The following is a 22,660-nucleotide window of genomic DNA, read 5'->3' as shown; positions in this document are numbered from 1 at the left end:
GTGGTTTTTGTTACACATTTTATTTTTAGTAAATACAAAATGTCTGACAGTGAGGATCTGTAGAAAGTACAATATCAATACTGTAGTATTAGATTTAACTTACATATAAACAACTCTTATTTAACATTTGTGTAAGTTCTGCTCTTTGATATAAATAATGGAAAACATGATTATAATATATTTGTAAGGTTGTGGTTTGTTCCACTCATAAATAGATTGTCTACTCCTGAGCTTATACTGTACTTGTAAAGTTCTGGAAAGATAAATATTTAAGGTACAACTGTAACACCCACAGAGCTAACTGTACTAAATGCTTGTGCTGAATCAATAGCACATATGTAATAATCTAAACAGCTGATCTGTATCACATGAATGGTTATGTGTGCCTTTAATTATACCATACGTACAGTTAATCAGAACAATTATTTATTATAATCTGTCTAAACCATTTAATATATTTTTTACAGACACAGCCAGAGCACTGAGAGATATCAGGTATTGATGTAACTGGAGTGAATAAGGGAACCTTCTTCCTGAGCACAGACATTGGAGCCTGTTATCAGCATGAACTCATATGTGTTAGGTGAGTAAAATAGATATTATGCTGACTTTAATTACTAGGAAAATAGAATAAATCACTCATTAAACAAATATACACTATTATATTTATATCTGCACCTTTTAAGAACATTTGTGTCAACACCGGCTTTCAGATCACCTGCAACTCTACCTTCCCCTGCCCTGACCCAACTCATGGAACACCCATAACTACACTTACGCCTACCTTGTTCCCATATGTGGAACACCCAGAACTCCACCAGTGAGTGTTCCCCACTCCAGAACTGCCACTGATTTGTGTGCTTAATTTCACAGTGAGTCTTATTAAACTAATACATTTTTGGCTGATTATATAAATTAAACAACTGCAACCGCAAGCTAAGAAGTATCATAAGATCACTGCTTCTTTAGCCTTTCAAAACATCTCACACTAATTATTAGTCTGTGATGATTAAGACATCATATTCTCACCCTACTGGTTGAGCATGAGCCGGGCAGTGCTGTATGTGCATTTGCTTGTGCAATGTTAAATAATGATGGTAGATGCCACCTATCTTGCCCAGAATACAGATGTACTTATTCCCTGGCTGAGAACATTATCCACCTGCACCTTATTTAACGGGGCTCTATAAATCGTTTTAATCAGTAATCAGTCGTTTAATTTATTATAATGTAGAAATATTTACATTATTTGTCTTTCTTTGTTTAAATTTGTGATTTACAGGTTAATCAATTTAAAAATAAACACAAAACAGAAGCCATTTTATGGAATGTAAATAAATAATATGATTTGTGTAAGACGATGGATTCCATTTTAAAGAATAAACTTTATTTATTTTCTTTATTCCTTTTCTTTTTATGTAGACAATCACTTGAATAGTTCATACCCATCCTTCACTACAGGAAGCATCAGAATGATACCACAAACTCCAAAAGTTTTAGACACTAATGACTATTCACAGACATTGGGGATATCAAAACAGATATTTAAAGGAGATGGAGAATTGGCAGGAACCGGGCAGCAATCATTATGTACAGAGAGTAATTTAGTCATCAAACAAGAGGACAACATTTATGACTTATCTAGTGAAATGATTATCCCAGAGGATAAACCACACACATTTACTGAGTGTTCAAAACATTTAAAAGAAGGGGAAAGTCTTAAGTCTAGCCAAATGATTCATACAAATAAGAAACCTTTCAAATGTACAGAATGTGAGAAAAGATTCACATGCAATTTGCATCTCCTTGAACACCACACAGTTCACACAGTTGTGAAACCTCACACGTGTACAGAATGTGGGAGATGTTTCACATCTAAAGGAAGCCTTAAGTGTCACACAAAGACCCACACAGGGGAGAAACCTTTCACATGTAATGAGTGTGGGAGATGTTTCACATCCAAGGGAAATCTCATATCTCATGAAAAGACCCACACAGGGGAGAAACCTTTCACGTGTACAGAGTGTGGAAAAAGTTTTGCACAAATAAATAGTCTGAAAACTCATGAAATGATTCACACAGGAAAAAAGCCTTTCACATGTACAGAGTGTGGAAAATGTTTTACACAAATAAATAGACTGAAAACTCATGAAATGATTCACACATTAGAAAAGCCTTTTACATGTACAGAGTGTGGAAAAGGTTTTAAACAAATAAATTATCTAAAAACTCATGAAAGGATTCACACAGGAGAAAAGCCTTTTACATGTACAGAGTGTGGAAAAAGTTTTACACGAATAAATGAACTAAAAACTCATGAAAGGAGTCACACAGGAGAAAAGCCGTTCACATGTTCAGAGTGTGGAAAAAGTTTTACACAAAAGAGTAATCTGAAAACTCATGAAAGGAGTCACACAGGAGAAAAGCCTTTCACATGTACAGAGTGTGGAAAAAGTTTTGCACAAATAACTAGTCTGAACATTCATGAAATGATTCACACAGGAAAAAAGTATTTCACATGTACAGAGTGTGGAAAATGTTTTACACATAAGAGATATCTGAAAACTCATGAAATGATTCACACAGGGGAAAAGCCTTTCACATGTACAGAGTGTGGAAAAAGTTTTACACATAAGAGATATCTGAAAACTCATGAAATGTTTCACACAGGGGAAAAGCCTTTCACGTGTACAGAGTGTGGAAAAGGTTTTACACAAAAGAGGGATCTGAAAATTCATGAAAGGAGTCACATGGGAGAAAAACCTTTCACATGTACAGAGTGTGGAAAAAGTTTTACACAAATTAGTAATCTGAAAACTCATGAAGGGAGTCACACAGGGGAAAAGCCTTTCATGTGTACAGAGTGTGGGAAATGTTTTACACAAAAGAGTGATCTGAAAACTCATGAAAGGAGTCACACAGGGGAAAAACCTTTCATGTGTACAGAGTGTGGGAAATGTTTTACACAAAAGCGTAATCTGAGAGAACATGAAAGGAGTCACAAGGGAAGAAACCTTTCACATGTTTAGAAAGTGGAAAAAAAAGGTTTTTATATACTTTATATACACAGTGTACAAACCTTTTTACAATTATCCTAAAGAGGACAAACTCTCTAAATAGAAGCATCAAAAAGGATCCTATTGTACATAATACTTTCTAATCCCAGTTATAAAAGCCCCAGATTGGAAGTGCTCTCCTGTTGTCCTTTGTTCCTCTATATATGTGCACCTCAGTTTTTCTCATATCAATGTGATAGAATCCAAACACCACACAGGAATATACAGATCTGTCCTCATACTGACCAGTTTACACAACCATTCACCACCAAAGCACCCCCAGTGTTGTTTATTAATATGCCAGTGTTAGGAGTTGTACGTTTGTTTTACATAGAGGAGGAAATAATTACATTTACAGAATAAAGGAGTCTTTATATGAATAGAGTGTTAGAGAATTAATGTGCACATCATGTGGATAAACCTTTTCTTATAGCAATAGATGCTTAGCATTGTGCATGACATATACCCGAGGAATTACATAGAATGTGTCATTTTAAGACACTTTAAACTTAACTTCTGTTATCAAATTTACTTTGTTCTCTTGGTATCATTTGCTAAAAAGAATATGTACATATTCCCAGCAGCAGAAAGTTACTACTGGGAGCTGACTGCTGATTGGTGGCTACACACATGACTCTTGCCATTGGCTCACCAGACATGCTCAGCTAGCTCCAAGTAGTACATTACTGCTGTAAAGCTGACTTCAACTATGTGTTTAATCTCTTTGCAGGAGTTAAATCATAGTTATATACAATCAGTGGTACAATAATAAACTGATCTAATATATTTTTATAACCCTTTAATTAATAACAGAAATAATTAATACAAATTATATTCTAGGTAATCAATATCTTGTTAGATTTGTCACAATGTTATCTTCATTAAAGGGACAGATAGGGCATGCAATTTTAAACAACTTTACAATTGACTTTTATCAATAAATTTGCTTTGTTCCCTTGGTGGTATTTTTGAAAAACTAAACCTAGGTAGGCTCAAACTGATTTCTAAACCATTGAAAACCGCCTCCTAGCTCAGAGCATTTTGAAAGTTTTTCACAGTTAGACAGTACCAGTTCATGTGTATCATATAGATAACATTGTGTTCACTCCCGTGAAGTTATTTAGGAGTCTGCACTGATTGGCTAAACTGTATGTTTGTCAAAAGCACTGAGATAAGAGGGCAATCTGCAGAGGCTTAGATACAAGCTAATCAAAGAGGTAAAACACATATTAATATAGCAGTGCTGGTTAAGCAAAACTGGCTAAAGGGACAGTAAACACCTTCAGACTGTAATATAAACTGACTAATTATTCCTAGGAAAACAACTTTACTGTATAATTTCATTGTCTAATAGTATTGTTATATCAGCTGTGTGCTGGGATATTATCTGTGTGTCACAGACGTACAGTGAATAACAATGCAATAAACACATAGAGATAACTTCACTGACTCACTATTTAATGTCTAACAGTATTGTTATGTCAGCTGTGTGCTGGGATATTATCTGTGTGTCACAGACGTACAGTGACTAATAATACAATAAACACATAGAGGTAACTTCACTCACTCACTATTTAATGTCTAATAGTATTGTTATATCAGCTGTAGTGATGTCACGAACATAAAAATTTGGGTTTGCGAGCGTCGAACGCGAACTTCCGCAAAAGTTCGCAAACCGGGCGAACCGCCATAGACTTCAATAGGCAGGCAAATTTTAAAACCCACAGGGACTCTTTCTGGCCACAATAGTGATGCAAAAGTTGTTTCAAGGGGACTAACACCCGGACTGTGGCATGCCGGAGGGGGATCCATGGCAAAACTCCCATGGAAAATTACATAGTTGATGCAGAGTCTCGTTTTAAGCCATAAAGGGCATAAATCACCTAACATTCCTAAATTGTTTGGAATAACGTGCTTTAAAACATCAGGTATGATGTTGTATCGATCAGGTAGTGTAAGGGTTACGCCCACTTCACAGTGACAGACCAAACTCCCCGTTTAAAGGGATAGTCTACACCAGAATTTTTATTGTTTTAAAAGATAGATAATCCCTTTATTACCCATTTCCCAGTTTTGCATAACTAACACATTTATAATAATATACTTTTAACCTCTGTGATTATCTTGTATCTAAGCCTCTGCAAACTGCCCCTTTTTCAGTTCTTTTGACAGACTTGCAGTCTAGCCAATCAGTGCCTGCTCCCAGATAACTTCTCGTGCACGAGCACAGTGTTATCTATATGAAATACGTGAACTAACACCCTCTAGTGGTGAAAAACTGTTAAAATGCAATCTGAAAAAGGTGGGCTTCAAGGTCTAAGAAATTAGCATATGAACCTCCTAGGTTAAGCTTTCAACTAAGAATACCAAGAGAACAAAGCAAAATTGGTGATAAAAAACGTAAATTGGAAAATTGTTTAAAATTACATGCTCTATCTGAATCATGAAAGTTTATTTTGGCCTAGACTGTCCCTTTAACGCACCACAAACAACCGCAAACAGTCCATTTGCACAACCGCAAACTCCCCATTTGCACAAGGTTGGATACCAAGCTAGCCATGTCCCGTTCCTTGTCCTCACTGATGTCATTGAAGGTCTCTTCCTCCACCCAGCCACGTACAACACCAAGGGTCCCCGAAAGGTGACAACAAGCCCCCTGGGACTCCTGCTGTGTTTGGTCTTCCACCTCCTCAAAGCCTCCTTCCTCCTCTGACTCCTCTTCTTCAGACTCCTCTCTCTGCATTGCCTCTCTCTGCATTATTATAAGGCGTGTTAAGTAGTACTATTCCTATCAGTTTAATCCCTGTTACGTCCCCTATAAGGGGACGTGTATATGGCATCGATTTTAGGAACCGGGAGATGGAAAAAGATGCTTGGTCGGTCCTCCTACTTCAAATTTGGGGCACTGCGCGTGCAATCTAATGTGCCACCAGATAGGAGTGGTGTGTTAAGTAGTTCTATTCTTATCAGTTTAATCCCTGTTACATCCCCTATCAGGGGACGTGTATATGGCATCGATTTTAGGAACCGGGAGATGGAAAAAGATGCTTGGTCGGTCCTCCTACTTCAAATTTGGGGCACTGCGCGTGCAATCTAATGTGCCACCAGATAAGAGTGGTGTGTTAAGTAGTACTATTCTTATCAGTTTAATCCCTGTTACGTCCCCTATCAGGTACAGATATGAGTGGCACTGTGCACTGGCAGAAGTTGGCAGAGTAGACGCAGTAGGCCTGACACTCACGCTTGCAGACAACTAACTGCTATTCAATCTATTACAGTCAAAAAACAGAATTTATGTTTACCTGATAAATTACTTTCTCCAACGGTGTGTCCGGTCCACGGCGTCATCCTTACTTGTGGGATATTCTCCTCCCCAACAGGAAATGGCAAAGAGCCCAGCAAAGCTGGTCACATGATCCCTCCTAGGCTCCGCCTACCCCAGTCATTCGACCGACGTTAAGGAGGAATATTTGCATAGGAGAAACCATATGATACCGTGGTGACTGTAGTTAAAGAAAATAAATTATCAGACCTGATTAAAAAAACCAGGGCGGGCCGTGGACCGGACACACCGTTGGAGAAAGTAATTTATCAGGTAAACATAAATTCTGTTTTCTCCAACATAGGTGTGTCCGGTCCACGGCGTCATCCTTACTTGTGGGAACCAATACCAAAGCTTTAGGACACGGATGAAGGGAGGGAGCAAATCAGGTCACCTAAATGGAAGGCACCACGGCTTGCAAAACCTTTCTCCCAAAAATAGCCTCAGAAGAAGCAAAAGTATCAAATTTGTAAAATTTAGAAAAAGTGTGCAGTGAAGACCAAGTCGCTGCCTTACATATCTGATCAACAGAAGCCTCGTTCTTGAAGGCCCATGTGGAAGCCACAGCCCTAGTGGAGTGAGCTGTGATTCTTTCAGGAGGCTGCCGTCCGGCAGTCTCATAAGCCAATCGGATAATGCTTTTAATCCAGAAGGAGAGAGAGGTAGAAGTTGCTTTTTGACCTCTCCGTTTACCAGAATAAACAACAAACAAAGACAAGTTTGTCTGAAATCCTTAGTAGCTGCTAAGTAAAATTTGAGAGCACGAACTACATCCAAGTTGTGCAACAAACGTTCCTTCTTTGAAACTGGATTAGGACACAAAGAAGGCACAACTATCTCCTGGTTAATGTTTTTGTTAGAAACAACTTTTGGAAGAAAACCAGGTTTAGTACGCAAAACCACCTTATCTGCATGGAACACCAGATAAGGAGAAGAACACTGCAGAGCAGATAATTCTGAAACTCTTCTAGCAGAAGAAATTGCAACCAAAAACAAAACTTTCCAAGATAATAACTTAATATCAACGGAATGTAAGGGTTCAAACGGAACCCCCTGAAGAACTGAAAGAACTAGGTTGAGACTCCAAGGAGGAGTCAAAATTTTGTAAACAGGCTTGATTCTAACCAGAGCCTGAACAAAGGCTAGAACATCTGGCACAGCTGCCAGCTTTTTGTGAAGTAACACAGACAAGGCAGAAATCTGTCCCATCAAGGAACCTGCAGATAATCCTTTTTCCAATCCTTCTCGAAGGAAGGATAGACTCTTAGGAATCTTAACCTTGTCCCAAGGGAATCCTGCAGATTCACACCAACAGATATACCAAATTATGTGGTAATTTTTCTGGTTACAGGCTTTCAGGCCTGAACAAGAGTATTAATAACAGAATCTGAGAACCCTCGCTTTGATAAGATCAAGCGTTCAATCTCCAAGCAGTCAGCTGGAGTGGGTCGAACGGACCTAGAACAAGAAGGTCTCTCAAAGGTAGCTTCCATGGTGGAGCCGATGACATATTCACCAGATCTGCATACCAAGTCCTGCGTGGCCACGCAGGAGCTATCAAAATCACCGACGCCCTCTCCTGATTGATCCTGGCTACCAGCCTGGGGATGAGAGGAAACGGCGGGAACACATAAGCTAGTTTGAAGGTCCAAGGTGCTACTAGTGCATCCACTAGAGCCGCCTTGGGATCCCTGGATCTGTACCCGTAGTGAGGAACTCTGAAGTTCTGACGAGAGGCCATCAGATCCATGTCTGGAATGCCCCACGGTTGAGTGACTTGGGCAAAGATTTCCGGATGGAGTTCCCACTCCCCCGGATGCAATGTCTGACGACTCAGAAAATCCGCTTCCCAATTTTCCACTCCTGGGATGTGGATAGCAGACAGGTGGCAGTAGTGAGACTCCGCCCATAGAATGATTTTGGTCACTTCTTCCATCGCTAGGGAACTCCTTGTTCCCCCCTGATGGTTGATGTATGAACTTGGCCCTCGCTAGCTGAGTCCAAGCTTTGAGAGCATTGAATATCGCTCTCAGTTCCAGAATATTTATCGGTAGAAGAGATTCTACCCGAGACCAAAGACCCTGAGCTTTCAGGGATCCCCAGACCGCGCCCCAGCCCATCAGACTGGCGTCGGTCGTGACAATGACCCACTCTGGTCTGCGGAAGGTCATCCCTTGTGACAGGTTGTCCAGGGACAGCCACCAACGGAATGAGTCTCTGGTCCTCTGATTTACTTGTATCTTCGGAGACAAGTCTGAATAGTCCCCATACCACTGACTGAGCATGAACAGTTGTAATGGTCTTAGATGAATGCGCACAAAAGGAACTATGTCCATTGCCGCTACCATCAAACCTATCACTTCCATGCACTGCGCTATGGAAGGAAGAGGAACGGAATGAAGTATCCGACAAGAGTCTAGAAGTTTTGTTTTTCTGGCTTCTGTCAGAAAAATCCTCATTTCAAAGGAGTCTATTATAGTTCCCAAGAAGGGAACCCTCGTTGACGGAGATAGAGAACTCTTTTCCACGTTCACTTTCCATCCGTGAGATCTGAGAAAGGCCAGGACAATGTCCGTGTGAGCCTTTACTTGAGGAAGGGACGACGCTCGAATCAGAATGTCGTCCAAGTAAGGTACTACAGCAATGCCCCTTGGTCTTAGCACCGCCAGAAGGGACCCTAGTACCTATGAGAAAATCCTAGGAGCAGTGGCTAATCCGAAAGAAAACGCCACGAACTGGAAATGCTTGTCCAGGAATGCAAACCTTAGGAACCGATGATGTTCCTTGTGGATAGGAATATGTAGATACGCATCCTTGAAATCCACCTTGGTCATGAATTGACCTTCCTGGATGGAAGGAAGAAGTGTTCGAATGGTTTCCATCTTGAACGATGGAACCTTGAGAACTTGTTCAAGATCTAGAGATCTAAGATTGGTCTGAACGTTCCCTCTTTTTTGGGAACTATGAACAGATTGGAGTAGAACCCCATCCCTTGTTCTCCTAATGGAACAGGATGAATCACTCCCATTTTTAGCAGGTCTTCTACCCAATGTAAGAATGCCTGTCTTCTTATGTGGTCTGAAGACAACTGAGACCTGTGGAACCTCCCCCTTGGAGGAAGCCCCTTGAACTCCAGAGAATAACCTTGGGAGACTATTTCTAGCGCCCAAGGATCCAGAACATCTCTTGCCCAAGCCTGAGCGAAGAGAGAGAGTCTGCCCCCCACCAGATCCGGTCCCGGATCGGGGGCCCGCATTTCATGCTGTCTTGGTAGCAGTGGCAGGTTTCCTGGCCTGCTTTCCTTTGTTCCAGCCTTGCATAGGTCTCCAGGCTGGATTGGCTTGAGAAGTATTACCTTCCTGCTTAGAGGACGTAGCCCTTGGGGCTGATCCGTTTCTGCGAAAGGGACGAAACTTAGGTTTATTTTTGGTCTTGAAAAGACCTATCCTGAGGAAGGGCGTGGCCCTTGCCCCCAGTGATATCAGAGATAATCTCTTTCAAGTCAGGGCCAAAGAGTGTTTTCCCCTTGAAAGGAATGTCAAGCAATTTGTTCTTGGAAGACGCATCCGCTGCCCAAGATTTTAACCAAAGCGCTCTGCGCCACAATAGCAAACCCAGAATTTTTTCGCCGCTAACCTAGCCAATTGCAAGGTGGCGTCTAGGGTGAAAGAATTAGCCAATTTAAGAGCACGAATTCTGTCCATAATCTCCTCATAAGAAGAAGAATTACTAATAATCGCCTTTCCTAGCTCATCAAACTAGAAACACGCGGCTGCAGTGACAGGGACAATGCATGCAATTGGTTGTAGAAGGGAACCTTGCTGAACAAACATCTTTAGCAGACCTTCTAATTTTTTATCCATAGGATCTTGGAAAGCACAACTATCTTCTATGGGTATAGTGGCGCGCTTGTGTAGAGTAGAAACCGCCCCCTCGACCTTGGGGACTGTCTGCCATCAGTCCTTTCTGGGGTCGACTATAGGAAAACAATTTTATAAATATGGGGGGAGGTACTAAAGGTATACCGGGCCTGTCCCATTCTTTACTAACAATGTACGCCACCCGCTTGGATATAGGAAAAGCTTCGGGGGGCCCCGGGGCCTCTAAGAACTTTTCCATTTTACATAGTGGTTCTGGAATGACCAGATAATCACAATCATCCAAATTGGATAACACCTCCTTAAGCAGAGCGCGGAGATGTTCCAACTTAAATTTAAAAGTAATCACATCAGGTTCAGCTTGTTGAGAAATGTTTCCTGAATCTGAAATTTCTCCCTCAGACAAAACCTCCCTGGCCCCCTCAGACTGGTGTAGGGGCCCTTCAGAAACCATATCATCAGCGTTCTCATGCTCTACAGAATTTTCTAAAACAGAGCAGTCGCGCTTTCGCTGATAAGTGGGCATATTGGCTAAAATGTTTTTGATAGAGTTATCCATTACAGCCGTTAAATGTTGCATAGTAAGGAGTATTGGCGCACTAGATGTACTAGGGGCCTCCTGTATGGGCAAGACTGGTGTAGACGAAGGAGGGGATGATGCAGTACCATGCTTACTCCCCTCACTTGAGGAATCATCTTGGGCATCATTTTTATTAAATTTTTTTATGACATAAAATACATATAGTTAAATGAGAAGGAACCTTGGTTTCCCCACAGTCAGAACACAATCTATCTGGTAGTTCAGACATGTTAAACAGGCATAAACTTGATAACAAAGCACAAAAAACGTTTTAAAATAAAACCGTTACTGTCACTTTAAATTTTAAACTAAACACACTTTATTACTGCAATTGCGAAAAAGTATGAAGGAATTGTTCAAAATTCACCAAAATTTCACCACAGTGTCTTAAAGCCTTAAAAGTATTGCACACCAAATTTGGAAGCTTTAACCCTTAAAATAACGGAACCGGAGCCGTTTTTATATTTAACCCCTTTACAGTCCCTGGAATCTGCTTTGCTGAGACCCAACCAAGCCCAAAGGGGAATACGATACCAAATGATGCCTTCAGAAAGACTTTTCTATGTATCAGAGCTCCACACACATGCAGCTGCATGCCATGCTGTCCTCAAAAACAAGTGCGCCATACCGGCGCGAAAATGAGGCTCTGACTATGATTAGGGAAAGCCCCTAAAGAATAAGGTGTCTAAAACAGTGCCTGCCGATATAATCATATCAAAATACCCAGAATAAATGATTCCTCAAGGCTAAATATGTGTTAATAATGAATCGATTTAGCCCAGAAAAAGTCTACAGTCTTAATAAGCCCTTGTGAAGCCCTTATTTACTATCTTAATAAACATGGCTTACCGGATCCCATAGGGAAAATGACAGCTTCCAGCATTACATCGTCTTGTTAGAATGTGTCATACCTCAAGCAGTAAGAGACTGCACACTGTTCCCCCAACTGAAGTTAATTGCTCTCAACAGTCCTGTGTGGAACAGCCATGGATTTTAGTTACGGTGCTAAAATCATTTTCCTCATACAAACAGAAATCTTCATCTCTTTTCTGTTTCTGAGTAAATAGTACATACCAGCACTATTTTAAAATAACAAACTCTTGATTGAATAATAAAAACTACAGTTAAACACTAAAAAACTCTAAGCCATCTCCGTGGAGATGTTGCCTGTACAACGGCAAAGAGAATGACTGGGGTAGGCGGAGCCTAGGAGGGATCATGTGACCAGCTTTGCTGGGCTCTTTGCCATTTCCTGTTGGGGAGGAGAATATCCCACAAGTAAGGATGACGCCGTGGACCGGACACACCTATGTTGGAGAAAAGTGTTTTTTTGTTTTTTTTAATGTGCACTACTGTTACACCAGATATGAGTTGCACTGGGGTGACACTGTGCCCTGGCAGGCAGGCACTGAAACGCACACGTGTGAAAGAAACTGACTGCTATTATTTCACAGTCAAAAAGTGTTGTTGTTTTTTTTAATTTACACTACTGTTACACCACATATGAGTTGCACTGGGGTGACATTGTGCCCTGGCAGGCAGGCACTGAAACGCACACGTGTGAAGGAAACTGACTGCTATTATTTCACAGTCAAAAAAGTGATGTTTTTTTAAAATGTACACTACTGTTACACCAGATATGAGTGGTGGCACTGGGCAAGTGGGCACAGTATACGCTGTGAGCCTGACACACACGCTGGCAGGCAGGCAACTGCAATTAGATTACACAGGAAAAAAAAAAAAGCAGACTGATGTTCTAGCCCTAAAAAGGGCTTTTTGGGGTGCTGTCCTAACAGCAAAGATTAGATGAGTCCTTCAAGACTGTAGTGGACACTGAATACACTAGCCTAGCTATCGAGAGAGTGCTTTGAATCATTTAAAACCTTAAAACCACTATTTTCTGTAAATATTTTATCACAGAGGAGGCTGACTAAAATATGTTTCCTAGGCCATTCTTTACATCACCTACTACTAGTCGTCATATACTACAGTTCATCTCTTGCTATATAACTATATCCCACATCCCGGGAAACTAAATATTACTATTCCCACCTATTTACATGCTGTTATGATCATGGCCCAAGAGTGGCCAAATAGTCAGATTCAACTATAAAAGAGGTTTAATGTTGAATTTTCCTGCTATTTACTTACACATTGATGAGTATGTGACCAGGAGTGCTATATTCTTCCCATATGTTATGTTATATACACTGTTTATTGATGCTTTCTTAATCTCATATACTTAAGCTTAACACGGTATTGGAGTTTCTTATCTATTTGTATGTTGTATAACCAAAAAAAAAAGGTCTCATTGCCAAGATTTTTATACATATTCCAGGCAATACCGCTATTATTATTGAGGAAAGATCGGTTAACAATTAATAAATTAATAACACAATTTATCTGGGGAAACAAAAAACCTAGGATAGCTCTCAGGCGATTGTTTGCAAAAAAAGAAGCAATAGGCATGGCTGTACCGGATATTGAGTCATACAACATAGTAGCTAATTTAAAATTTGTATAGGACTGGTTCTCTGAGAGGGATCACTTCGCTGTCTTTAAGATTGAAGAGGCACTGGTAGCCCCCTATGCATTGAAAGCTCTTGTACATATGCCTGTGAAATTAATCCCAGGAGTAATTAACAGTTTTCTAGTTATAGATCAACCAATACGGGCGTGGCGTACATTTTCTTTTAAAATAGGAATTAATCACAGAGTTTCGTTATTTCTGACGATTAGAAGTAATCCTGAATTCGAAGAAGGTTATGATTCAGCTAGGTTCAAGGCATGGCCAGACTTAGGGATAATCTATCTTGTACAACTCATTAATAAAGAGGAGAACCTAATTAAAACTTTTGATGAATGTAAGAATGAGTTCAATATGCTGAATCACCTTTTTTTTTTAATATTTACAACTCCGACACTATGCTGAACAATGCAGGAAACTGAAGCTCATAGAGTGGGATAATGATATATTACGACAGATACATAGCCTATTTCAGGCAGGGAAATTCTCTATTTCATACACATATAATGCCTTATTATTATTGCAAGAACAAAGTAATTCTAGATATCTTGAATTCAAATGGAATCAACTTTGTACAAATCAGGTTGAAGTAGGCTTAATGAAAAATTCAGGGATTAGAGTGGCGAAGGCTATGAGAGGGGAATATTTCAGGGAACAACAGGTAAAGATTCTCTTCCTAAGTTATCATACACCTCAGTGTAGCTCGCGTTGGGACAAGATGAGCTATAAAATACTATGTAATAAATGTAAATGTTTCGCAGCAGGCATGATCCATCTTTTCTGGACGTGTCCACCTATTCAAAAATTTTTGGGGAAAATTTCCTTCTGGGCCACAAAAACCTTGAAACAATATATTAATTTAAATGAATATGAAGTATTTTTCTTATTAACACAGGATGCAGAAGCCCTAATAGTCTATTAATTAATACTGCGGTCTTGTTAGGCAGAAAATTTATTTTAAAGAATTGGAAGTCTAATAAAGAACCAAAATTTTCGGAATTTAAGAATGGGATGGTATATCAACTGTTTCTTGAACTTGCCTCAACGAAGGCGGATTCAGAAAATGGTATTAACATCTTCTTCATGAAATGGGAGATATTTATTAAGACCCTAGATTGGGAGACTCAGAAATCAGTTATCTTACCCTTTAAAAATTCAAGCATGGAAGCAACTTTCTAATTTACTCCTATTATCAATTTTTCTTCGTTCTCTTGCTATCTTTATTTGAAAAAAAGGCATCTAAGCTTTTTTTTAGTTCAGTACTCTGGATAGCAATTTTTTATTGGTGGATGAATTTATCAACCAATCAGCAAGAACAACCCTGGTTGTTCACCAAAAATGGACCGGCATCTAAACATACATTCTTGCATTTCAAATAAAGATATTAAGAGAATGAAGAAAATTTGATAATAGGAGTAAATTAAAAAGTTGCTTAAAATTTCATGCTCTATCTGAATCACAAAAGAAACATTTTGGGTTCAGTGTCCCTTTAAGTATTTGTCTGTATCCAGTCTGCCTGGGGTCTGCCCACAATAAACCTGATTATCTTGAGCTGTTGAAGCTCTAACTAATGTGAGTATTCTGAGTCTTCCTTCTATCTGGGGAGTGAAGATTACACAGTATTATGCTATGATGTGTTTCTTTCTCTTCCTTCTGAGGAACATCGTATGGACTATTTGTATTTGTGGTACTGTCTCCATTAAAGACTCTTTTCACGTTGGATATATTACTACATATTGGTCGGTACTACATATTGGTCTGTATTATTATCACTATTTGTGTGTGCGTTTTGTTACACATTGTATTTTTAGTAAATACAAAATGTCTGAGAGTGAGGATCTGTAGAAAGTACAATATCAATACTGTATTAGATTTAAATTACATATAAACAACTCTTATTTAACATTTGTGTAAGTGCTGCTCTTTGATATAAATAATGGAAAAAATTATTATAATATATTTGTAAGGTTGTGGTTTGTCCCACTCATAAATAGATTGTCTACTCCTGAGCTTATACTGTACTTGTCAAGTTCTGGAAAGATAAATATTTAAGGTACAACTGTAACACCCACAGAGCTAACTGTACTAAATGCTTGTGCTGAATCAATAGCACATATGTAATAACCTAAACAGCTGATCTGTATCACATGAATTGTTATGTGTGCCTTTAATTATACCATACGTACAGTTAATCAGAACCATTATTTATTATAATCTGTCTAAACCATTTAATATATTTTTTACAGACACAGCCAGAGCACTGAGAGATATCAGGTATTGATGTAACTGGAGTGAATAAGGGAACCTTCTTCTTGAGCACAGACATTGGAGCCTGTTATCAGCATGAACTCATATGTGTTAGGTGAGTAAAATAGATATTATGCTGACTTTAATTACTGGGAAATAGAATTAATCACTTATTAAACAAATATACACTATTATATTTATATCTGCACCTTTTAAGAACATTTGTGTCAACACCGGCTTTCAGATCACCTGCAACTCTACCTTCCCCTGCCCTGACCCAACTCATGGAACACCCATAACTACACTTACGCCTACCTTGTTCCCATATGTGGAACACCCAGAACTCCACCAGTAAGTGTTCCCCACTCCAGAACTGCCACTGATTTGTGTGCTTAATTTCACAGTGAGTCTTATTAAACTAATACATTTTTGGCTGATTATATAAATTAAACAACTGCAACCGCAAGCTAAGAAGTATCATAAGATCACTGCTTCTTTAGCCTTTCAAAACATCTCACACTAATTATTAGTCTGTGATAATTAAGATATCATATTCTCACCCTACTGGTTGAGCATGAGCCGGGCAGTGCTGTATGTGCATTTGTTTGTGCAATGTTAAATAAGGATGGTAGATGCCACCTATCTTGCCCAGAATACAGATATACTTATTCCCTGGCTGAGAACATTATCCACCGGCACCTTATTTAACGGGGCTCTATAAATTGTTTTAATCAGTAATCAGTCATTTAATTTATTATACTGTAGAAATATTTACATTATTTGTCTTTCTTTGTTTAAATTTGTGATTTACAGGTTGATCAATTTAAAAATAAACACAAAACAGAAGCCATTTTATGGAATGTAAATAAATAATATGATTTGTGTAAGACGATGGATTACATTTTAAAGTATAAACTTTCTTTATTTCTTTTCTTTTTATGTAGACAATCACTTGAATAGTTCATACCCATCCTTCACTACAGGAAGCATCAGAATGATACCACAAACTCCAAAAGTCTTAGACACTAATGACTATTCACAAACATTGGGGATATCAAAACAGATATTTAAAGGAGATGGAGAATTGGCAGGAACCGGGCAGCAATCATTATGTACAGAGAGTAATTTAGTCATCAAACAAGAGGACAACATTTATGCCTTATCTAGTGAAATGATTATCCCAGAGGTTAAACCACACAAATTTACTGAGTTTTCAAAACATTTAAAAGAAGGGGAAAGTCTTAAGTCTAGCCAAATGATTCATACAAATAAGAAACCTTTCAAATGTACAGAATGTGAGAAAAGATTCACATGCAATTTGCATCTCTTTGAACACCACACAGTTCACACAGTTGTGAAACCTCACACGTGTACAGAATGTGGGAGATGTTTCACATCTAAAGGAAGCCTTAAGTGTCACAAAAAGACCCACACAGGGGAGAAACATTTCACATGTAATGAGTGTGGGAGATGTTTCACATCCAAGGGAAATCTCATATCTCATGAAAAGACCCACACAGGGGAGAAACCTTTCACGTGTACAGAGTGTGGAAAAAGTTTTGCACAAATAAATAGTCTGAAAACTCATGAAATGATTCACACAGGAAAAAAGCCTTTCACATGTACAGAGTGTGGAAAATGTTTTACACAAATAAATAGACTGAAAACTCATGAAATGATTCACACAGGAGAAAAGCCTTTTACATGTACAGAGTGTGGAAAAGGTTTTAAACAAATAAATTATCTAAAAACTCATGAAAGGATTCACACAGGGGAAAAGCCTTTTACATGTACAGAGTGTGGAAAAAGTTTTACACATGAGAGTTATCTGAAAACTCATGAAAGGAGTCACACAGGGGAAAAGCCTTTCACATGTACAGAGTGTGGAAAAGGTTTTACACGAATAAATGAACTAAAAACTCATGAAAGGAGTCACACAGGAGAAAAGCCGTTCACATGTACAGAGTGTGGAAAAAGTTTTACACAAAAGAGTAATCTGAAAACTCATGAAAGGATTCACACAGGGGAAAAGCCTTTCACATGTACAGAGTGTGGAAAAAGTTTTGCACAAATAACTAGTCTGAACACTCATGAAATGATTCACACAGGAAAAAAGCCTTTCACATGTACAGAGTGTGGAAAATGTTTTACATATATGAATAATCTGAAAACTCATGAAAGGAGTCACACAGAAAAAAAGCCTTTCACATGTACAGAGTGTGGAAAAAGTTTTACACATAAGAGATATCTGAAAACTCATGAAATGATTCACACAGGGGAAAAGCCTTTCACGTGTACAGAGTGTGGAAAAGGTTTTACACAAAAGAGGGATCTGAAAACCCATGAAAGGAGTCACACAGGAGAAAAACCTTTCACATGTACAGAGTGTGGAAAAAGTTTTACACAAATTAGTAATCTGAAAACTCATGAAAGGAGTCACACAGGGGAAAAGCCTTTCATGTGTACAGAGTGTGGGAAATGTTTTACACAAAAGAGTGATCTGAAAACTCATGAAAGGAGTCACACAGGGAAAAAACCTTTCATGTGTACAGAGTGTGGGAAATGTTTTACACAAAAGCGTAATCTGAGAGAACATGAAAGGAGTCACAAGGGAAGAAACCTTTCACATGTTTAGAAAGTGGAAAAAAAAGGTTTTTATATACTTTATATACACAGTGTACAAACCTTTTTACAATTATCCTAAAGAGGACAAACTCTCTAAATAGAAACATAAAAAAGGATCCTATTGTAAATAATACTTTCTAATCCCAGTTATAAAACCCCCAGATTGGAAGTGCTCTCCTGTTGTCCTTTGTTCCTCTATATATGTGCACCTCAGTTTCTCTCATATCAATGTGATAGAATCCAAACACCACACAGGAATATACAGATCTGTCCTCATACTGACCAGTTTACATAACCATTCACCACCAAAGCACCCCCAGTGTTGTTTATTAATATGCCAGTGTTAGGATTTGTACGTTTGTTTTACATAGGGGATGAAATAATTACATTTACAGAATAAAGGAGTCTTTATATGAATAGAGTGTTAGAGAATTATATAAACAAGAACATCAGTCTCAAATGATTGACATCTGGGAGATATATTTAATGTGCACATCATGTGGATAAACCTTTTCTTATAGCAATAGATGCTTAGCATTGTGCATGCTATATACCCGAGGAATTACATAGAATGTGTCATTTTAAGACACTTTAAACTTAACTTCTGTTATCAAATTTACTTTGTTCTCTTGGTATCATTTGCTAAAAAAGAATATGTACATATTCCCAGCAGCAGAAAGTTACTACTGGGAGCTGACTGCTGATTGGTGGCTACACACATGACTCTTGCCATTGGCTCACCAGATATGCTCAGCTAGCTCCCAGTAGAACATTGATGCTGTAAAGCTGACTTCAACTATGTGTTTAATCTCTTTGCAGAAGTTAAATCATAGTTATATACAATCAGTGGTACAATAATAAACTGATCTAATATATTTTTATAGCCCTTTAATTAATAACAGAAATAATTAATACAAATTATATTCTAGGTAATAAATATAGTTAGATTTGTCACAATGTTATCTTCATTAAAGGGACAGTCAAAATTAAACTTTAATGACTCAGATAGGGCATGCGATTTTAAACAACTTTACAATTGACTTTTATCTATAAATTTGCTTTCACTGTTAGACAGTACCAGTTCATGTGTATCATATAGATAACATTGTGTTCACTCCCGTGAAGTTATTTGGGAGTCTGCACTGATTGGCTAAACTGTATGTCTGTCAAAAGCACTCAGATAAGGGGGCAATCTGCAGAGGCTTAGATACAGGCTAATCAAAGAGGTAAAACATATTCTGTGTGTCACAGACGTACAGTGACTAATAGTGCAATAAACACATAGAAATAACTTCACTGACTCACTATTTAATGTCTAATAGTATTGTTATATCAGCTGTGTGCCGGATATTATCTGTGTGTCACAAACGTACAGTGACTAATAATGCAATAAACACATAGAAATAACTTCACTTACTCACTATTTAATGTCTAATAGTATTGTTATATCAGCTGTGTGTTGGGATATTATCTGTGTGTCACAAACGTACAGTGACTAATAATGCAATAAACACATAGAAATAACTTCACTCACTCACTATTTAATGTCTAATAGTATTGTTATATCAGCTGTGTGCCGGGATATTATCTGTGTGTCACAGATGTACAGTGACTAATAATGCAATAAACACATAGAGATAACGTCAATCATTCACTATTTAATGTCTAATAGTATTGTTATATCAGCTGTGTACCGGGATATTATCTATGTGTCACAAACGTACAGTGACTAATAATGCAATAAACACATAGAGGTAACATCACTGACTCAATATTTAATGTCTAATATTATTGTTATATCAGCGCCGGGATATTATCTGTGTGTCACAGACGTACAGTGACTAATAATGCAAGAAACACATAGAGGTAACTTCACTGACTCACTGTTTAATGTCTAATGTCTAATAGTATTGTTATATCAGCTGTGTGCCGGGATATTATCTGTGTGTCACAAACGTACAGTGACTAATAATGCAATAAACACATAGAGTTAACGTCACTGACTCACTATTTAATGTCTAATATTATTGTTATATCAACTGTGTGCCGGGATATTATCTGTGTGTCACAGACGTACAGTGACTAATAATACAATAAACACATAGAAATAACTTCACTCACTATTTAATGTCTAATAGTAATGTTATATCAGCTGTGTGCCGGGATATTATCTGTGTGTCACAGACGTACAGTGACTAATAATACAATAAACACATAGAAATAACTTCACTCACTATTTAATGTCAAATAGTATTGTTATATCAGCTGTGTGCCAGGATATTATCTGTGTGTCACAAACGTACAGTGACTAATAATGCAATAAACACATAGAAATAACGTCACTGACTCACTATTTAATGTCTAATAGTATTGTTATATCAGCTGTGTTCCGGGATATTATCTGTGTGTCACAAACATACAGTGACTAATAATGCAATAAACACATAGAAATAACTTCACTCACTCACTATTTAATGTCTAATAGTATTGTTATATCAGCTGTGTGCCGGGATATTATCTGTGTGTCACAGACGTACAGTGACTAATAATGCAATAAACACATAGAAATAACTTTACTGACTCACTATTTAATGTCTAATAGTATTGTTATATCAGCTGTGTGCTGGGATATTATCTGTGTGTCACAGACGTACAGTGACTAATAATGCAATAAACACATGGAGGTAACTTCACTCACTCACTATTTAATGTCTAATAGTATTGTTACATCCGCTGTGTGCCGGAATATTATCTGTGTGTCACAAACGTACAGTGACTAATAATGCAATAAACACATAGAGGTAACTTCACTCACTCACTATTTAATGTCTAATAGTATTGTTATATCAGCTGTGTGCCGGGATATTAACTGTGTGTCACAGACGTACAGTGACTAATAATGCAATAAACACATAGAAATAACTTCACTCACTCACTATTTAATGTCTAATAGTATTGTTATATCAGCTGTGTGCCGGGATATTAACTGTGTGTCACAGACGTACAGTGACTAATAATGCAATAAACACATAGAAATAACTTCACTCACTCACTATTTAATGTCTAATAGTATTGTTATATCAGCTGTGTGCCGGGATTTTATCTGTGTGTCACAAACATACAGTGACTAATAATGCAATAAACACATAGAAATAACGTCACTGACTCACTATTTAATGTCTAATAGCATTGTTATATCAGCTGTGTGCCAGGATATAAGAATCTCAATCCACAAGATATAATTTTTTGATATACAGCAACAGACAGACAAGAATGTAACCTAATTAACACTATTATTATGATAGGACACAACTTAATTTTAAAGAATTGGAAGATTAGAAAAGCCCCTACTCTTTCTATGTTAATTAAGATAATACATACTCAGATTATTTTTGAACAGTTTAACTTTACAACATTTAAAGAGAGGCAGATTGCAGATTTTGTTTTCTCAAAATGGCTTACAATTAGCCTCTCTTTTCCAATAACAACTCAATATATGCTTACACTCCCAACTCTGATTCCTTTCAGTCCCTAGCTCTTAGAGAATTTTTTTCCATCAACTTGGGCATTTGGCTAATAGGAGAGAATTCAGAGGGGCAGGATGGTGACCGAACCATGGGGAAGAAAGGGAGGGGGAGATCATTTTCTCTTTTTGTTTTTTTTTTTGTTTTGTCTTTCTTCTTTTTTGAGTGTTATCTTGGTTTTTATTAACAGGTTAAAATAAAAAAACGCCACATTGTATATTTTCTTTGGTATTTTTAGTAGTCTCAAGAAAGGAGATCATGTGAGAACAATCATGTGATAATAAGTTACTAAATGTTGATCCTTCAATGTAGGAAGTATAATTAATTTTATTTTCTGTAAACCACTTTTTTCTGTTTTTTTTTTCTTTTTGGTTTCTCTCCCTGCGTGGCTGCTTAAAAATCATGCTGTATAATTTTATACATTGTTGGACTTAAATAAATATATATTTTTAAAAAATAATAAAAATAAATAAAAAATAAGCGTATTATGTTTTTTCAATAAATGGAGAGAGTTGATTATCTCCTATACAAGAGTTACAAATTCAGCTTATTTCTCCCTTCTGGGGTTCAGAGTTTCTAAAAAACACTATAGGAGGAATTAGTAACAAAGTGTTTACAGGTAGGGGTGAGCGATACCTACAATCGCAAGATGGTTAATCGAGAAAAGTAGGGAGAGGGAAATTATTTTATTTTTTCTTGTCATCCTTGAAATTGAAGGTTGGAGTTTGTATTTCAAAAATAATTTTATACACCTAAGGCACTCATATATTAGGTTCTATAGGATATACACCTAAGGCTCTCATATATTAGGTTCTATAGGATATACACCTAAGGCACTCATATATTAGGTTCTATAGGATATACACCTAAGGCTCTCATATATTAGGTTCTATAGGATATA

At 37.8% G+C, this 22,660-nt stretch overlaps 1 protein-coding gene across 1 annotated transcript; it reads left to right on the top strand.

The window, feature by feature from the left end:
* The first annotated feature begins 381 nt into the window (after positions 1-381).
* On the top strand, positions 382-20,229 carry LOC128659799 (oocyte zinc finger protein XlCOF6-like). The gene is made up of 3 exons (XM_053713371.1): positions 382-583; positions 1,423-2,790; positions 17,335-20,229. Exons 1-3 carry the CDS (start codon positions 565-567, stop codon positions 18,243-18,245), a joined length of 2,298 nt encoding a protein of 765 aa, XP_053569346.1. The 5' UTR covers positions 382-564; the 3' UTR covers positions 18,246-20,229.
* Positions 20,230-22,660: the final 2,431 nt, after the last annotated feature.

This window comes from Bombina bombina, chromosome 5 (genome assembly GCF_027579735.1).
Source record: "Bombina bombina isolate aBomBom1 chromosome 5, aBomBom1.pri, whole genome shotgun sequence".
NCBI lineage: Eukaryota > Metazoa > Chordata > Amphibia > Anura > Bombinatoridae > Bombina > Bombina bombina.
Note: the sequence above shows the minus strand (reverse complement) of the source record. Positions and strands in the feature narration are given on the sequence as shown.